The 17191-nt window shown below is 44.2% G+C and overlaps 1 protein-coding gene across 3 annotated transcripts in view; it reads right to left on the bottom strand.

Moving 5' to 3' along the window:
- The window catches only part of CACNA1G (calcium voltage-gated channel subunit alpha1 G), a gene marked incomplete at its 5' end in the record, with an annotated part of 323156 nt that overhangs the window by 64577 nt on the left and 241388 nt on the right, over positions 1–17191 (bottom strand). For all 3 annotated transcript variants that reach the window (XM_083429993.1, XM_083429994.1, XM_083429992.1), the window contains 2 exons: positions 8477–8600; positions 10396–10496. In XM_083429993.1, the coding sequence (XP_083286119.1) occupies positions 8477–8600; positions 10396–10496 (225 nt within the window). The remainder of the gene's footprint in view (positions 1–8476; positions 8601–10395; positions 10497–17191) is intronic.

The raw sequence follows: 17191 nt of genomic DNA, 5'->3' as shown, positions 1-17191 counted from the left end.
CTGTGAATTTTCTTCCTTTCTCTACATTTAAGGTGTAGTTCAGGAAAGTCAACGCAGAAAAAAACAGGGGGGGGGGGGACAGATTTTTGTGCTTTCATTAATATCTATATCTATAGCTATAGCTGTAGCTATAGCTGTAGCTATATCTATATATCTATCTATATCTATCATCTATCTATCTCTGCTAATTTATAGGAAATTATAGGAGTACAGTGGTATCTCGGGTTACATACGCTTCAGGTTACATACTCCACTAACCCAGAAATAGTACCTCAGGTTAAGAACTTTGCTTCAGGATGAGAACAGAAATTGTGTGGTGGCGCAGCAGCAGCGGGAGGCCCCATTAGCTAAAGTGGTGCTTCAGGTTAAGAACAGTTTCAGGTTAAGAACGGACCTCCAGAACGAATTAAGTACTTAACCTGAGGTACCACTGAATAGTTAAATAAATAAATAAATAAACATTGCAAGTTTCAAGCAGTATCAACCCAGGGCCCACACTTAGGTTACCTTTGAGCACATGAGGCCAACCTACTCATTTCCAGCAATGTACACAGCTGAACCTCAATTAGCAATGAACACAGAAACAAACCTCGTCCTTTCTCTAATTCAGTCTTCCTCAAACATGGTAACCCCCCCCCCCCATGTTTTGGATTCCAACTCTCTCTTCCACGGTAGCCAGCATGGTAAGAGATGATGGGAGCTGAACTTCAAAACATTAGGAAGGCACCAGGTAGGGGAAGGCTGATATAGCTGCCTAAAGTTGTCTGTGACCTTCAGGGGAATTATATATATCCCTCTTGGTGGTCTCTACCTCCCCAGTGCAAAATGCTGAACCCTGAATATTCGGAAACAGGATAGTACCAAAAGCTATTACTTATGCAAGGTACACCTTAATGGCCATGTTGGTGTTGGGAAGCTCAACACAGCACCCAAAACTTGTTAGCATTTAGCTATTACATACCACTGCATCACAGTCCTTATCTAATTCATTTTTCCTAAAAACCTCCAGTCATTATGCTCCACATTTTCCCAAAGGGTACCTGGGAAATCCAAGCCTAACCTGACATCCCTATAGCTTAGTCAAAGTCCATAGGTTCCCCAGGGGTGGCTAAGGGTCCTCTCTGGATCACATTTACAAATGATCACAGAAGTAGCTAGTGGAAACGCGACTTTGCAATGATAATAATTAAAGACACCACACTTCAGACTAATCTCTTTGCAATCTCTGATTATGCTGAGGGAGAAGACAAGGCCTCTAAGATAAGAATGCTGTTCAAAACTCAAAACATGATAGATCATGATGTGTGGAGAATGACTCGGGAATCAGTTAATAGCCACTTTTCCAGGCTGGCCTCTGTAATTAATCAAATCTTGCAGGTTCCTGCTGTGACCACACAAGTTTCTTCACCAAGAAAACATTCCCTGCCTTCTTTGGAGTACTGCACAAAAGATGGGTCTCTACAAGGTCAGCAAGCATGCCATGCAGACGAGCTGCTGGAGGACTGGATAAGGTCCTGCTTTAAGGGCTGCAGATAAAATATTAATAGCAGTCAGAAAAGGTTTGGAATATTAGACTCCTTTGCGTGAAGCATGCGGCAATTTTAGAGTGTAATCTCTGCAGACCACAGAGAGAATTCTCAGAAAGGGATTGCACATTGTCTAGAGGCAGTGCTCCCTCCCTCCCCCACTGCGGTGACAGGCTGGCTGGATCTGGGACAGCAAGAGAACCGGCTTGAGGCGGTTAGAAAATCCACATCTCTGGAAGGCAAAGAATAATTGTTAGAGACGACTGAAGCTCAAGTAATATCTATTTTGGTTTCTAGGCAAGAAGTGTGTTCCATGGAGAAGTTAGTATATGAGCCCCGACTCCCTTTAGGGGGTTTTACACTGCCCCCCACTCCCAACACCAATGTAGAGGACTACTGAAATCCTTTGCAAGCCCATGATTCATGGTCCAGCTCTCTTCTATCCTGTCTGAGCTGGTCACTTTTAATCCAAAATTTATTCAGTTTTCTCACACTTGAATTCAAAGACTATCCTTCTGCACATAAGAAGAGCCCTGCTGGTCTACACATACCACAAGAAGAGGTCCGTATTGACCAGCATCCTGTTCTTACAGTGGCCATTAAAATGCCTACAGGAAGCCAGCCCCTCAGTGAAACAGCGACCTCCCAACTTGTACTATCCAGCAACACTGCTTTCGACAGTGGAGACCCAACATAGCCATCATGGCTAGTAGCCATGGACAGCCTTATCCTCCATGAACTTGAGAACAAATTCTGAGCAAAAGCTTCAGCTGCTTCTCTGTTCCTCAGCTTCAGGGACATGTCTTTCTCCACCCCACCCCCTGTTTCCCATTTAATCTTCCTGGTTGCTCTACTTGACACTTCTGATCAACACCAGCCCCACTTCAAAACCTTTTTCCATGCCCATCTTTTATCCTCACATTTCCTGTGTCCCCCAGATCTAAGCCCTTGCTCAGGAGGGGAAGTCACACCTACTGAAATTCCCTCTTCTCCACAACCACTGAAGCTGCAGGAGCCACACACACCCCTGTCCTCTTTGTACCTGGGCCACCTTATTCCCCCCCGAAATAAAATGCCAGTTAAAAGACCTCTGTTCAGTAGTGGATGGAGGGATGGGGCAATGGCACCCACCTGGCCTCCAGCTGCCCTCATAGCTTCTGCGTACCAGGACAGAGATGGGGAGGGACAAGGTGGTTGTGAGGTTGGCACAGAGTGAATAATACGGTGGGAACACCAGATTGGCTCCACCAGTGCATCAGCACCATGCTGACCTCACCAATGCCTCATCCCTCCTGCTTTCAGTCCTGGTATATAGCAGCGATATGGGCGACTGGAGGCCAGGTCAGCACTGCTGTCCCACTTCACTGCCCGCTGCTGCCTGTTTGATATTAAGTGGTTTCTTCTGAATTCTGTGTGCTGGCAGGCACCATTTTGAAATCCTATGACTATTTACTCTTAAAACGGCTAATTCTTTCATAGGTCCTGCATGCAAAGAACAATTGCTAAATTCAACCAAACCAGATGTCAGTTTGTTTCCTAATAACCTCCCTGACAACATGCAATAGAGGGATTTTTATTTTTTTAAAGAAAAGCATCTGAAAGTTAATAATGGCCCACAAGCTCAAAATAGCTCTCGCCCTATCCAAATCACTCATGTAAGAATTGTTTTATAAAGCAAGTTAATGGAGAACAGTGTCAATGATTGCTCGCTCATTAAAAGAGCGTTTTTACTTTAATAGTTGGAAAGGGATTCATGTGAAGCCCCATTTGACAAAAGTTTGAAAACTCCCAGCCTTAATGAAGAGCACATTTTATTAACTAACTAACACACATGTTCAGTTTCTGTGGGTGGGGGGAGGGGAAGTAAAAAGAAAGAAAAGAAAAAGCAGAAACTTAAATTTGTTTTCATGCCACAGTTCTTTGTGGGTCACGCAATCATTTAAAACAAAATTATGTGCTTTACCAGTTATGGAAATCTTAGTCGGTGTGAAGTGGCTAAGCTACAAAGGCACACATCTGGAGGTAGTTCCTTGAAATCTATGGGACGCAGATTTTGTGACCCAGAAAAGAGAGAACTTTAGCGGAACACAGGGTGGAATTGCTTCAAAATGCTGTAGTGCTCCTGATTAGGATTACAGCCGCTCTGTTCCATTCTATTCTCCCTTCCCACTGTCTGCCCACCCTACTCTGGTCAGCATTCTGTGCCCATTGCGCATGCTGCTGAGTCTTCAGAGTCTTCACTCCCTTTAAAGATTTTTGTACTACTGCAAGCTTTGGGTTTTCGCCTCACCAATCCTGCTGATAACTTCCCTCCTGTGTGTGAGCTGAGCAGTGCTGTTTTGGATCCATAAGGAATGATGCTCACAGCCTTAACACTGGAATGTCTTGGGTCTGAAAGCTTGATCTCCAGGGTAGGACTAGTTTTTGATGCAGCTGCTTCTAATGACTAACTGCAACATGTTTTGAAATGACACCCTTTGTGGTAGCTTCATCAACATGGGTTGTAGGGCTGGCCCTATCATTAGGCAGGGTGAGGCAACTGCCTAAGGTGGCAGCTGCCCTGGGGAAGCATTATCATCTTGTGACTTTCCTTCCTGAGCCTCGAGCCATTTTGTTCTGTTGCTACATGACCTGTTCTGGACCAGCTACTCTGCCATGCTACTCTCCAGTGTGGTAGTAGATGGTATCTGGTCACCAGTGTTAAAAGTAAGATTCAACAATCAATTTATCTGGCTTTCAGTTGTGGAATTTGGAGGGGCACCATCTTATCCTTTGCTCCAGATAGCAAAATATCTGGCCCTGGTGGTTTGGGTATGAAAACCGAAAATTTATTTTAACCTCTTGCTTGTTTTGTGACACCAGTTGGACTCCTAACAGACATTCGTCCATGACAATAAAACCTTTCATTTGTTCATCAGCCAAACATGCCGTTAAGTTGTATGGATGGCTTCAATTCCAAACCCAGAAATTTCAGTTGCCGGTACTTTGACTTTAAAGCATTTCAATAACTAAAACTGTCATTCCTTATTCAAATTTAATAGAACTCCAGAGCATTCAAATGGGTGCATTTAATCTAACTTGCCAAGTTTGAATTTACTGGTATATTCTGTTTTTAATTCAATATAGCCCAAATAAGATGTCTGAAACTGACACCAATTCCTTGATGGTTTGAATTTCAGTAATTTGAATGGATTTGACCATTTGAAAAATACTCTTTGCTTTCAGCTCTCATTTTAAGCTAAGGGAAGATGATTCTAGAGGGGTGCAGCCTGAATAGCATTTGACAATGTTACAGAAGCCCCCCAACGGTTGTGTGTTTTGTTTATCAGCCCCTCTTTATGCCTCTCTGAAGCTGCAGATCCTAAGCATGCTCACCAGGATGCAATACCATTGAATTCAGTGGGGCGTATGTCCAAGCAAACATGCATAGGATCAGGTGGTAAGAAACTGAAATAAAATAATAGAACTGTCAGTTTAATGTGCTTTATCTGGTTAGAATCTGATTGACAGACACTGTTGCTACGAAGATCTGATTGGAAAAAAACCCAATTATGCAAATCTATCAAAACAAATGTTGCAGGGAACCAGAATGAAGATGTTTGTTCCTATCAAAACAAAGAGGAGAAAAAGAAGTGCAAAAAAGAGCTATTCCTTTCCTTCCTTTGTGCTGTGCCCCCCAATAAATGCCAATGCAGAACAGATGGAAAGGACCAAAACCCAACATTACACCAAGAAAGCAAAAGTGTTTGAATGTTTATTGAAGAAAACTGTGACAGATGCCATAGCTGTGTCAAGTATTAAAACAAGCTGATTCTGCCTTGGGAAATAGGATGCCAAAAAAGAAAAAAAGGGGGTGTTCTTACTTTGATGCCTTTGGCACATGGCTGTTGCTCTTGGATATTGCAGAGTGGAATAAAAGACAGCTTGACGGGGCAAAAGCAAGGAAAGCCCCTTTGCACCCACTGCTGGGAAGGGGCATTTATTGCTCAAAGTAACAGCATGCAGGTTAAATGAATCAAAATAAATATTACACTCATCAGATGCATGGAGTGTAATATTTATTTTGATTCATTTATTCATAGAATAAATTTAAATTATGTCCTTTGTCATAAACAATGAAGTTATCAAATAACTATTCTGCATTTAATTAAGTCAATAATGAAATATTAATAAATATTTATTATATAGCTGCAAAAACTGCAAAACACAATGTGTTAGAACTAGTACAAAAATCTATCCTAAGCCAACAGCAGAAAGCAGTTCTGCCATTACAGTTGGGCAACACTGATCAAGCACTACCAAGTGCCCTGAAGAGGTATGTCTTCATTTGGCATCAAATTCCATACAAAGTAGATACCAGATACATTTCTGATGGGAGGGAGTTCCATATAGGTTGGGTGCCACTACAGAAAAGGCCCTATCTTGAGTTGTTGTCTTATATACCAATATATATGGATCTCCAAAAAGGTCTCTCCTACAAATTTCATGGCCATGTTCATAAAGGGAGAGACACTCCTTTACATTAGGTATGTAATTATATATACATACTGTGTAAGGGGGAAAATATGTACATAACTACCGTATTTTTCGCTCTATAGGACGCACTTTTTCCCCTCCAAAAATTAAGGGGAAATGTGTGTGCGTCCTATAGAGCGAATGCAGGCTGCGCAGCTAAGCTGAAAGGCAGAACAGGGAGACGGAGCGATGCGGAGGGCTCCGTCTTGCTGTTCTAGCTTGGGGACGGCTGGGCGCAAAGCCTCTCCAGGGCAGCGGGGTGCGTTCACCCCGCTCTCCTGCAGAGGCTAGCAAGGCTGTCCCCAAGCCAGAACAGCGAGACGGAGGGCTCCGCCTCGCTGTTCTGGCTTGGGGCGGCTGCGCGCAAAGCCTCTCCAGGAAAGCGGGGTGCGTTCACCCCGCTCTCCTGCAGAGGCTAGCAAGGCTGTCCCCAAGCCAGAACAGCGAGACAGAGGGCTCCGTCTCGCTGTTCTGGCTTGGGGCGGCTGCGTGCAAAGCCTCTCCAGGAAAGCGGGGTGCGTTCACCCCGCTCTCCTGCAGAGGCTAGGGAGGCTGTCCCCAAGCCAGAACAGCGAGACAGAGGGCTCCGTCTCGCTGTTCTGGCTTGGGGCGGCTGCGCGCAAAGCCTCTCCAGGAAAGCGGGGTGCGTTCACCCCGCTCTCCTGCAGAGGCTAGTGAGGCTGTCCCCAAGCCAGAACAGCGAGACAGAGGGCTCCGTCTCGCTGTTCTGGCTTGGGGCGGCTGCGTGCAAAGCCTCTCCAGGAAAGCGGGGTGCGTTCACCCCGCTCTCCTGCAGAGGCTAGCAAGGCTGTCCCCAAGCCAGAACAGTGAGACGGAGGGCTCCGTCTCGCTGTTCTGGCTTGGGGCGGCTGCACGCAAAGCCTCTCCAGGAAAGCGGGGTGCGTTCACCCCGCTCTCCTGCAGAGGCTAGGGAGGCTGTCCCCAAGCCAGAACAGCGAGACGGAGGGCTCCGTCTCGCTGTTCTGGCTTGGGGCGGCTGCGCGCAAAGCCTCTCCAGGAAAGCGGGGTGCGTTCACCCCGCTCTCCTGCAGAGGCTAGCAAGGCTGTCCCCAAGCCAGAACAGCGAGACAGAGGGCTCCGTCTCGCTGTTCTGGCTTGGGGCGCCTGCGCGCAAAGCCTCTCCAGGAAAGCGGGGTGCGTTCACCCCGCTCTCCTGCAGAGGCTAGGGAGGCTGTCCCCAAGCCAGAACAGCGAGACGGAGGGCTCCGTCTCGCTGTTCTGGCTTGGGGCGGCTGCGCGCAAAGCCTCTCCAGGAAAGCGGGGTGCGTTCACCCCGCTCTCCTGCAGAGGCTAGCGAGGCTGTCCCCAAGCCAGAACAGCGAGACAGAGGGCTCCGTCTCGCTGTTCTGGCTTGGGGCGGCTGCGCGCAAAGCCTCTCCAGGAAAGCGGGGTGCGTTCACCCCGCTCTCCTGCAGAGGCTAGGGAGGCTGTCCCCAAGCCAGAACAGCGAGACGGAGGGCTCCGTCTCGCTGTTCTGGCTTGGGGCGGCTGCGCGCAAAGCCTCTCCAGGAAAGCGGGGTGCGTTCACCCCGCTCTCCTGCAGAGGCTAGCGAGGCTGTCCCCAAGCCAGAACAGCGAGACAGAGGGCTCCGTCTCGCTGTTCTGGCTTGGGGCGGCTGCGCGCAAAGCCTCTCCAGGAAAGCGGGGTGCGTTCACCCCGCTCTCCTGCAGAGGCTAGAGAGGCTGTCCCCAAGCCAGAACAGCGAGACGGAGGGCAGAACAGCGAGACGGAACAGCTCCATAGGCTCGGGTGAATGCACCTTGAACGCACCTTGTTTTACAGGGGGAGAACAAGGAAAAAATATTTTTTCCCTGTTCTCCCCCTCCTATGGTCCGGTGCGTCCTATGGTCCGGTGCATCCAATAGAGCGAAAAATACGGTAAGTTAAAGCTAGAGACATATGGCAATAGAATGCAGAAAGTACTTCCTGTGACAATTCATAGTGATGCATCCAATGAAGTGGGCTCTAGTCAGTGAAAGGCTTTATGGTGCCACAAGCCTCTTAAGGTTGCATAAAGCAAAATTCTGCAAGTGATGTTGAAAAAGGAAGTTTTCTCCTTGAGGAACTGTATTCATTCTTCCAGTGTTACTTTTTCGTGATGTTACAAAAGCTGCAGGGAAACTGCAGCAGACTTCAGGCTGTTCATGAAATAGAATCATCTCTAGATCACCAAAGAGAGAGGGTGTGCTGAGGTGATTGCCCACAGGTGCTTTGATCTCTTGGTAAAACTAGTACAAGACCCAGTTTTTTAACTTAAATGCATGCATTCACCTTTAACCAGCTGAGATTAGCCCCCTCCCAACACCATGGCTAAAGAGACTGAAGGCAAGAGCAGACATTGCTAAGAATACAGCTTGATTTGCTCAGCAAGTTGGTAACCATCAGGAAGCAATGAGGCTTGGCGACTACTCACAGCACTGTGTGGCTCAATTTTGGGACGTTCCATCGCAATGGTGATGCAATTCAGAAAGATGATTACCAAAACGACATGATCAAACATCTTGTGAGTAATTATTTTATTGCATATCACACGGAATCTAGGAAAGGGAAGAGGAAAAGACGACTTAGGAATTAGTTGTCATCACAAGCCTTAAGCATGCAGACTGCCATTTCTTTCTAAACCAAATGTCTGAAACAATCCCCTCTGCCCCAGCCCCACTCTTGGGAAACTGAATCCCCACTCTTACACATTTATTCCATTAGAATATAACTGCAGATATTTCAAATTGTTCAGGAACAGAGATTTGTTGGCATAATTTTTCTCTCAAACTTTTCCCAGCAAAGCTTATTTCAAGGCATCTCACTCTCAGAAAGTTCTTCTGTTGGAAACATCACACTTTTTTTTTAGTTGTTTGTTATACCTTATTATTATCATCCCAAAATTACATGCCTGAGAAAACTGCTAGTGTGCCACAAGGAATGTACCAATCAATCAGTCAATAAATCAATGAATAGCTCTTGTGAGTTCATAGAGGAGGCTGTCTGCTGTGGCTCTGTACAGTTCACCACTCTCGCCTGGACTCCCTTCTACTTGGCCTCTGCTGGAGATGGCTAATCAGTTTGGCAGTGTTTCTGCATTGGGTGCAATAGGATTATTAATGAGCTCCTGGTGTGTAGTGTGTGCTGCTGAATGACTTACTGCAGAAGAGGCTGCCCACCGTGTGCCTGAATGCATCACTGCTCTAGACTTGCCTAGTCAAAGACATGGCCAGATTAACCAACCATGCAGAAATGTGTGTGTGTGTGTGTGTGTGTGTGTTTTTTCTGAGGTCAGGAAGTGTAATTTGTACCCTTACACATTCAAAAAGCAAATCTTTCAGGTACGCATGTGAAGATAGGGTAGCAACTGAGAGTATGAGAGGCCAATGGGCAAAGTAAAAATAAGGGGTGGTATTCAAACAATTTTACTTACTGAAATCACATTAAAATCACTACTGCTACCAGTTCCAAAATGTATGGCTGATGCTACAGAGGTACTGCAGGGAGGAGACCTTGCATCTATCTAATGCAGAATTCCTTACTAGTTCACTTATAAAACAACATCGTGAGGGTTTATTGAGTAGAAAGCAGAAAATAGTCACACTTAAGATGGACTTGTTAATAGCAACTGCAGCAAAAATTATAATTATTTTTGTTAAAGCAAATGTTTCGGTCTGCAAACACTAATCCCTGCATGTAATCACTTTAGTTTCTCTTGCTGTTGTTTCTGGCTATGTGAATGAATGTTAAAGGAACACACTCTTGCCAGAATGATCTGCTCTGACAGGTAGGAGTTTTCCAGGGTCCCATCACTTGGTACCTGATCCTTTTAACTGGAGTTGCCAGAGATCAGGGCATCTTCCACATGTAAAACAAGTGCTCTACCTTTCAGCTAGAGGGCGGTATCCAACTAACTCATTATGCCAGTGCAAGGATTTCTGCTTATACAATAGAAGTTCCCTGTTAGTGCCACAAACACTGCCCAAATCTGCTCTGGAGGGTTTGGAGAAACCTCAGAATCTATTTTGTCGCACAAGCAGAAATCCTTGCACTGATGAAACAAGTATTAGTTGGATACCACCCAGTGCCCCTCCACAATGTTGTTAGCATTGACAGCCAGCAGCTAATGCTACACAATGTAATAATTGATTTCAAGAGGTGCTGGGTGCTGGCCGCCATTGGACATTAGCACAAGTTCAAATCTTTCAGCTGGCAACATTTTTTCCGGTTCCCCTTGCAACTGTTAAGTCTGCGGGAATTCTACAACTGCCATGCTCTGCAAATATTTATTTGAGCACAGAATCCTGGAGCCCTGCCTGCCACAGTGTTATCAATCACACTAAGTTGCCTTACTTAGACTGAGGAGCAAAGATGTAGATAGACCAGGAATCTCTTTCTTTGCACCAGGTGGGGAGGCGTGCCCTTATCCAAGCCTTCATACGGTCCTTTTTACTCTTAAAGAGAAAGAGAGGGAGACAAAAATTGAAAACACAATGAGACATCAATCAGCTCCTCCGAGTGGCTGCAGCAGCCATTCAAAACTGTAATCTGTAACGAGGAAAACAGACAGGTGAAGAGCTCTTATGCTACTTTAATTCCCACCCTTGCCCATCAGCCCTGAAGATACCTTGCAGGCTGCAAGCTGGAGGCCGTCTCTGAATTGGACATCCTGGCCTTAAAACAAGGACTAAAACAATTAATCTGACTGCGCGGAGATGTCACTCATGCTGTGTTGCTCAAGAATGGATTAATGGTATCTTACAGTACAGGCAGGCTCCTCCACTTACAGAAGCAAAGTAAAGAGATGGGTGTCTGGCGGGGCATAGATTGAGAGAAATTTATTGTAGAGATATGCACTGCTGTGCACAGTATCAGCTTAAAGACCACTCCAGCACGGCAGCAGCACTTTAAAAGTAAGTCACTGGGTGGAAAATGCAGACATAGCAGCTAAGAAAGAATAAATATAATTGTCTCTCAATCTCAGATAGTATCAAAACTGTCAAGAAACAACTCGATAGGAAAAACAGAACACAGCAAACATAAAGGCGGCAAGAAGGAATCTCTGGGGAAAGATGGACAGGCATTTTCCTTAATATACGATATACTCCTCTGTGAGAGAAGAGTAGCAAATAACAGAACCTACAAGAGTGGCTAGGTTTTACCTTTTCTCAGTGGATTGGTTTTCATGTTATATAAGGACAGATTCTACAGGTAAAATATAGGGGGAGAATCCCACACGGGAAGTGATGGGAACAATAATTCTGGTTACAACTTGATCTCGGAGTTTACAAGCAACGTTCTCATGGGCACTCACTGAGCAGAATGACCAAATGCACCGAGGAGAAAATGACTGAATGAAATAATCAAGCCAAACAAAACTCTAATTTGCTCATGCTATTATGTGGGTCAGGTCACAAAGATGCAAAGCCACAGTCTGCTAGGAAAGCAAATTAAGGCACACGAGATGAAACCAATCACGTCGTTCCCAAGGGGACAATTGCAAAGATATGTCAAATAATTTGAGCGTGTGGATATTAGTCACAATCTGGAAAATCCCTCCCTGTTTCCGATCTGAAAAGTCTAATTGTGCATTGTTGTTTATTTGTCCATCCTTCCCCTGATATGCACGCAGTTGTATGAAATGAATTCGCACGTTAACAATGAAGTATTAAATGAATTTCCTGTCACTGGGAATTTATGACCTGCTCACATATTAGGAATGCAGGCAGCTGCCTTACACAGAGTCAGACCACTGGTCCATACAGTTCAGCACCGTCTACACTGACTGGCAGCTGATCTCCAGGGTTTCTGTCAGGGGGGACAGATGATGACACCCAGCCCTACCTGGAGATACCAAGGATTGAACCTTGAACCTTCTACATGCAAAACAGATGCCCTACCAATGGGCTTTGGTCCTTCCCATTTAATGTCAAATATGTGGCCTGATCAGATGATGTCTGTCCCACATGCATGGTGGGGAATGAGAAGCAGGGAGTAAACCTGCTCTACCCCTTAAGATAGCTCCAGTCCTCCTTCAAAAGCTGGATAGCCAGACATATTACCTACATGTCCCTATTTCCAACTCAGCCATAACTAAAGCTTTCCAATTATTCTCTCATTTTGATTTTCAAGTCAAAAGTTGTGCTTTCCTGAATAGAGGGGGGGGGGGAGCAGAAATATAATGGACGCTGTAGAAATAAATTATTATTATTATTATTATTATTATTATTATTATTATTATTATTATTTCCTGATAAGGCTCTTAGTGTGTGAATTGTGAATGCTCACCTTTTATCAACCCGGTTCATTGCCATTAGTTCCCCTATTTGCTGCTGCTTTGGCACCACATTTTTCTACTAATTATACAGCAGCAACATTTTCCTGGATCAGTAATATAGCAATTCTAGACAATGGGGGTTCATACAGCAATGAGATGGTGTCACACAGCATTTGACTAAGCCGGTCAAATTTGGTAGTATACTGACATCACCAAGGGCATAAACTATTAAATTCAGAGGGAGGACAATGCTTTCTGAATAGCTGCGCACTTTTGAAACAATTGTAAAACACACACACACACACCATTTGACACTGGCAACAATGTCCAGAAGCAGGAGCAAACTTTCCCCCCCACTTCAGCGCTATTCATAATTCCTTACCTCCTTCTGAGCATTTCTTTAAAAAATAAGCAGAGGTGAGTTTCTTATATGGTCATTTGGACAGTAAAAACTAGATCGGTCAGTATAATTGAATGGAATAAGTGGGAAAAAAAAATCTATTCTGCATTGTCATGCGCACTGCTAGGACTCTCATTAGCCCCAGGTAATAGGTGGAAGAATGCCTATTGTAATGAAAATGCTCAGTGACAAACTGAACTAAGGAACGAGAAAACTACCTGTCAAGCAAGGTGAGAACAGTTCAGATAACAAGGACAAATTTATTCTTGATCCTTGCCTCTCTGTTCCCCAGTTAAATCTATGTTTTGTTTAGAGAACATGTGAATCTCTTCTTTACTATAGTGAATCGCTCTGCTCCCCACTCCTCTCCTCCCCTTCCCAATAGATTGATGGGCTACATCTACTATGTATCACCTGATTCCCAAATACCAGGGGGGAAAGGCCTTAATTAGGCAGGGTTATTTAAAGATGTTATGTCCACAAGTCCTAGCTAGGAGGCTTCCCTCGAGACATCTAGTAACAGCTATAGCTTGGTCCAGATAATTTTGTAATCTGGATGGGTTCCAAAAGCATCTGCTATTCAAAGCATCGCTTGGTATTTATCTTGAGGCTTTGTAGTTAAATCAGAATGTGTCAGCAGCCTAGAATGCCCCTTTATATCTCCCTTTTGTCCAATTTTAATGCCAGAGATATTTTGAGTTTGTGTAATTGTTTCAAGCAAGTCAGTCAAAGGGCTTTGAGAAAAAGTCTGTGTGTGTTGGGGGGGGGGGAGATTATTTCACTTTTCATACCGCCTGCTCAGTAGGAGAGGGTAAACGACTGGACCAAATATTTGCTTATGCACGGTCTTCTTTTAGGGGCAAACTGAGACAAAGGAATTAAAAGAAAGGTAACAAAATAAAATTTGAAACGAGAGTGTTGAGCTGGCCTAGAAGAAGCTGGTCTACATCTAGATTTTGCTGGGTCCCCCCCCCCTCAAAAGAGTCCTTCTCCCCCATCCATAAGATTCTTTCTCTGCAGAGGCCAGAGATGTAGGCTTGCTTACAATCAGCTTGATTGCTTCTGAAGTTCACATTATGTTCAAAGAGATGGCTCAATTATGTTATTCTAATCACATCTACTTCAGAAGACACACCTGGTCGGTATGAATATAGATGTGGAAGAAAAGAACACTGTAACAAACACATTTGATAGTAAATATTATGAAGGGATTCTGTAATGTACAAATGCAAGCAGAGTCCCTGTTGATGCAGATGTGAATATATGTCTATCCAAGGACTACATTCCCTTTGATATCAACTGGTGTTTTACTTAGAAATGACAGCCGGGGCTTTAGAAAGGCGTCTCAGTGATTCCATTAAGTAAGAGTATTGATAATCCCCTGATTGGGGGTGTCCAATGTTCTTAATGTATACTTAAGGCCAATGACACATAGGTTTCTGAAAAATGGGGAAAATGTATAAAAAGGAGGGAACAAGGAAAAGCTTACAGAAAAAAAAGTGGCCGCTATTGTTTAACTTTCCAAGGTTAAGAACAAGTCCCAGAGCTTTGCAAAACCAACTGTTCAAAGACTTATGAAATTGATTTTTTTAAAGCAGCAATTTTCTACAACCTTGAATGCAAGAACTTAATACCAAAACAACCACAGGTTTTAATGGGTCACAGAAGTAAAGCTGGAAGTGGGATCCCAATGAACATGTAATGTCTGCTGATGGAATGGGTCCAAGTTTCTAAGTTTACAAAGATGCAAAGAAAAACCTTCATATGGGCAAGTAACACAAGCTTTTTGTTTCACTCCAGTTGAGGTTTCCCTTGCAATGCAAGGGAATAGCTTCAGAGAGGTCATTTTTGTTTAGACTTAAGGCAGGAAAAGAAAAAAGCTAGTTTCAGCTGCCAATGGTCCTGAAACTGCTCAAGCTTCCCCTCAGCTCCTTTTTACATACCATAAAATGTGCATGTTGAATGCATTTGCACAGTTAAAATCATGTCTAGTTTGGCCTGCAGTCACCTAAGACTTTCATTGACTTAATCACTATAGGATGGCAATGGCTCAGGGTTTTGGTAAACCATAGTTAATCGTTAAACCACAATTTCTGGCTTAGTGTTATGTCAAAATTAGGGATCATGGTTTGCTATTTACTTACTGATTCCGATTAATTTGGAGCAAAACAAACCACAATCCCTGGTTTGGACTCAACACTTAGCTTAGGATCCTGGTTTCTTTCTCCTGTATGCTAGCAAGGAGGAGCAAAGCAGGCAATATTTACTATGGTTTACTGTGACATGCAGATGAGGCCCAGTGCAATTTTTACCTGAAGGTCCAGCTTCCTCCTTATTCAGTGGTGAAAGCAAAGTAAACACATGGAGAAGCCGTCCTGGCTGCCATATATTTGATGGGCTGCTACTCAAACCAAGACTTTAAGCACAGTGACACCAGTATTTTAGAATATATTTCCTATTGAAATTAAACAGGCACCTACAATTCTCACATTTTGTCCTTTAATGAAAAGGTTATTCTTCTGTCAAGCGTTTTTAGAGAAATGATTTTATTCATTGTAGGTCACTTGACACTGTACTTTGTAATTTTATGATGCTATAGTGGATTTTTATTGTTTTGTTCATTTGTTTAATTTGGTACACACCATGATACATGCTAATCTCACACCTGGTATATGCAAACTGAGATCCAACCTGCAATAGCTAGACTCATTCATAGGTTTGTTGACACCCTGTGACCAAATCATTTTTGCTTCAAATTATTGGTTCATGCATAGCAGCTCTGCATTTTGCATGTGTTCATTCTTGTTATAATTTCACCTTGCAAGATAGTTCCCCTCACTCATTCGCTGGTCCTATGTATGGGTGGATTATCTATTTACCTCCCGACTCACATGCACACACAACAAACTCATCTATTTCCACATCCTTAAGGATGCTTACAAAAAGTTCATGTCACAATCAATTTATTAGTCTTAAAGGAGCCACAAAACTTGTTATTTTTACAGCTACGTACCAACGCATCTACTTCTCTAGAATTTGTTTCTAATAGTTGCAGATGTTCATGTCATGTTTTTCACCTGTACTGCAGAGAAGAGATGGTCCCAAGAGTCCTTGTATGCCCCTCCAGGAGCCAAGGCTATACAAGGAACGATGTCTGCAGGTTTTGATTTGATTAGTCACATTCTGCATCTTCTGGGTGCCCAGAGGCCTTGTTCCTTCCTAATGGATGCTCTGTGCAATCTCTCTAACTGCACTTGATGGAGTTGAAGGAGATGCCTGTCAGCTTGCAGTTTACTTCTTTGGAATCAGCTGTATGTATGTGTTGTTCTGTGTGCTCAGGAGCTGCACCTGAATTTACATAAGTCTGGCTGTATGCCCCTGTTCCAACTGTGGGTATTCATTGGCAAGCAGAGATACAGGGATAACTTAGCCTCATCTGTCTATCCAGCTCCAAACTGCAGCTGATTTTTCTCCTGTTTTACCCCCACCCGTTCCTTTTAACTAACGTTTTCTAAATGGCCTCCATGGCCTAGGAAAGAGCAACATTCATTAGAGTACTGCCTCTTTATAATTTGATGCTAATATGACAATTTCTCTCCTTCCTTAGGAATCTCTAAAGGGAATATATAGAAGCAGAAATCATCCACTTGAAACCGAGCACAGGATATAGCTCTGTCTTTGAAAAAAAGGGAAATTTCTCTCTCTCTCTCTCTCTCTCTCGGCTAACAATGCACACTGAATAGCTGAAGATAATCCACTTGCTAATGCTGGGCTTACCAGTCTGGGCTGGCTACCCATGAAGACCCACAGAAAATTCTGAATGACTTCTGAAAATTCTGAAGGAGTCTAAAGCAAGGGAACGGAAGGGCATGCATGGCAAAATGACAAGATTTAGCTCCCCGCCCCCCTCTGTGATTTCATGCTTCACAATACACAGACATTGGGGTTGTGCTGGATAAAAACCACAACATGACAAACTCACACAGCAACCTGGTATGCCATAGCATTTCCCCTCACTCCACCACCTCCAATCCAGCCTCTACTTGGAGTGGAGGTGGATTTCTATAGCTCACTCCAGGGGCTTCCTACTGGGATTGAGGGGGGGGGGAGCCACTGCTGTCAACAGGAGCGTCCCTCCCATAAGGTAATTGCCTTATGGGGGGATTTTTAAGGGGACCACACTGGATGAAGTGTTAAATAAACCTCCCCTCACTGCATGCTGCAGTCCCAGTGAAAATTACGCCTTTCACAGAAAGCGTTGTGTGCTACTCACTTAACATAATGTGTTATCAGGGCCTTGGATCCTATGCACATCTTACATTGGGCTGCTATGGTTTCCCTTGATTAAACACTTTCCGTTCCAGTGACTGAAGGAGACATGGCCCCCAATGGATTCCTTACTTGACAAACATGGATTCCAGTGATGTTTTGTGCTCATTAAAAAAACCCCACACCCAACAATTAAACAAAGA

The sequence above is a fragment of the Podarcis tiliguerta genome (genome assembly GCF_965153285.1).
Source record: "Podarcis tiliguerta genome assembly, chromosome: 2".
Lineage (NCBI taxonomy): Eukaryota > Metazoa > Chordata > Lepidosauria > Squamata > Lacertidae > Podarcis > Podarcis tiliguerta.
The sequence above is the reverse complement of the archived record's forward strand: the minus strand, read 5'-3'. Positions and strand labels throughout refer to the sequence as shown.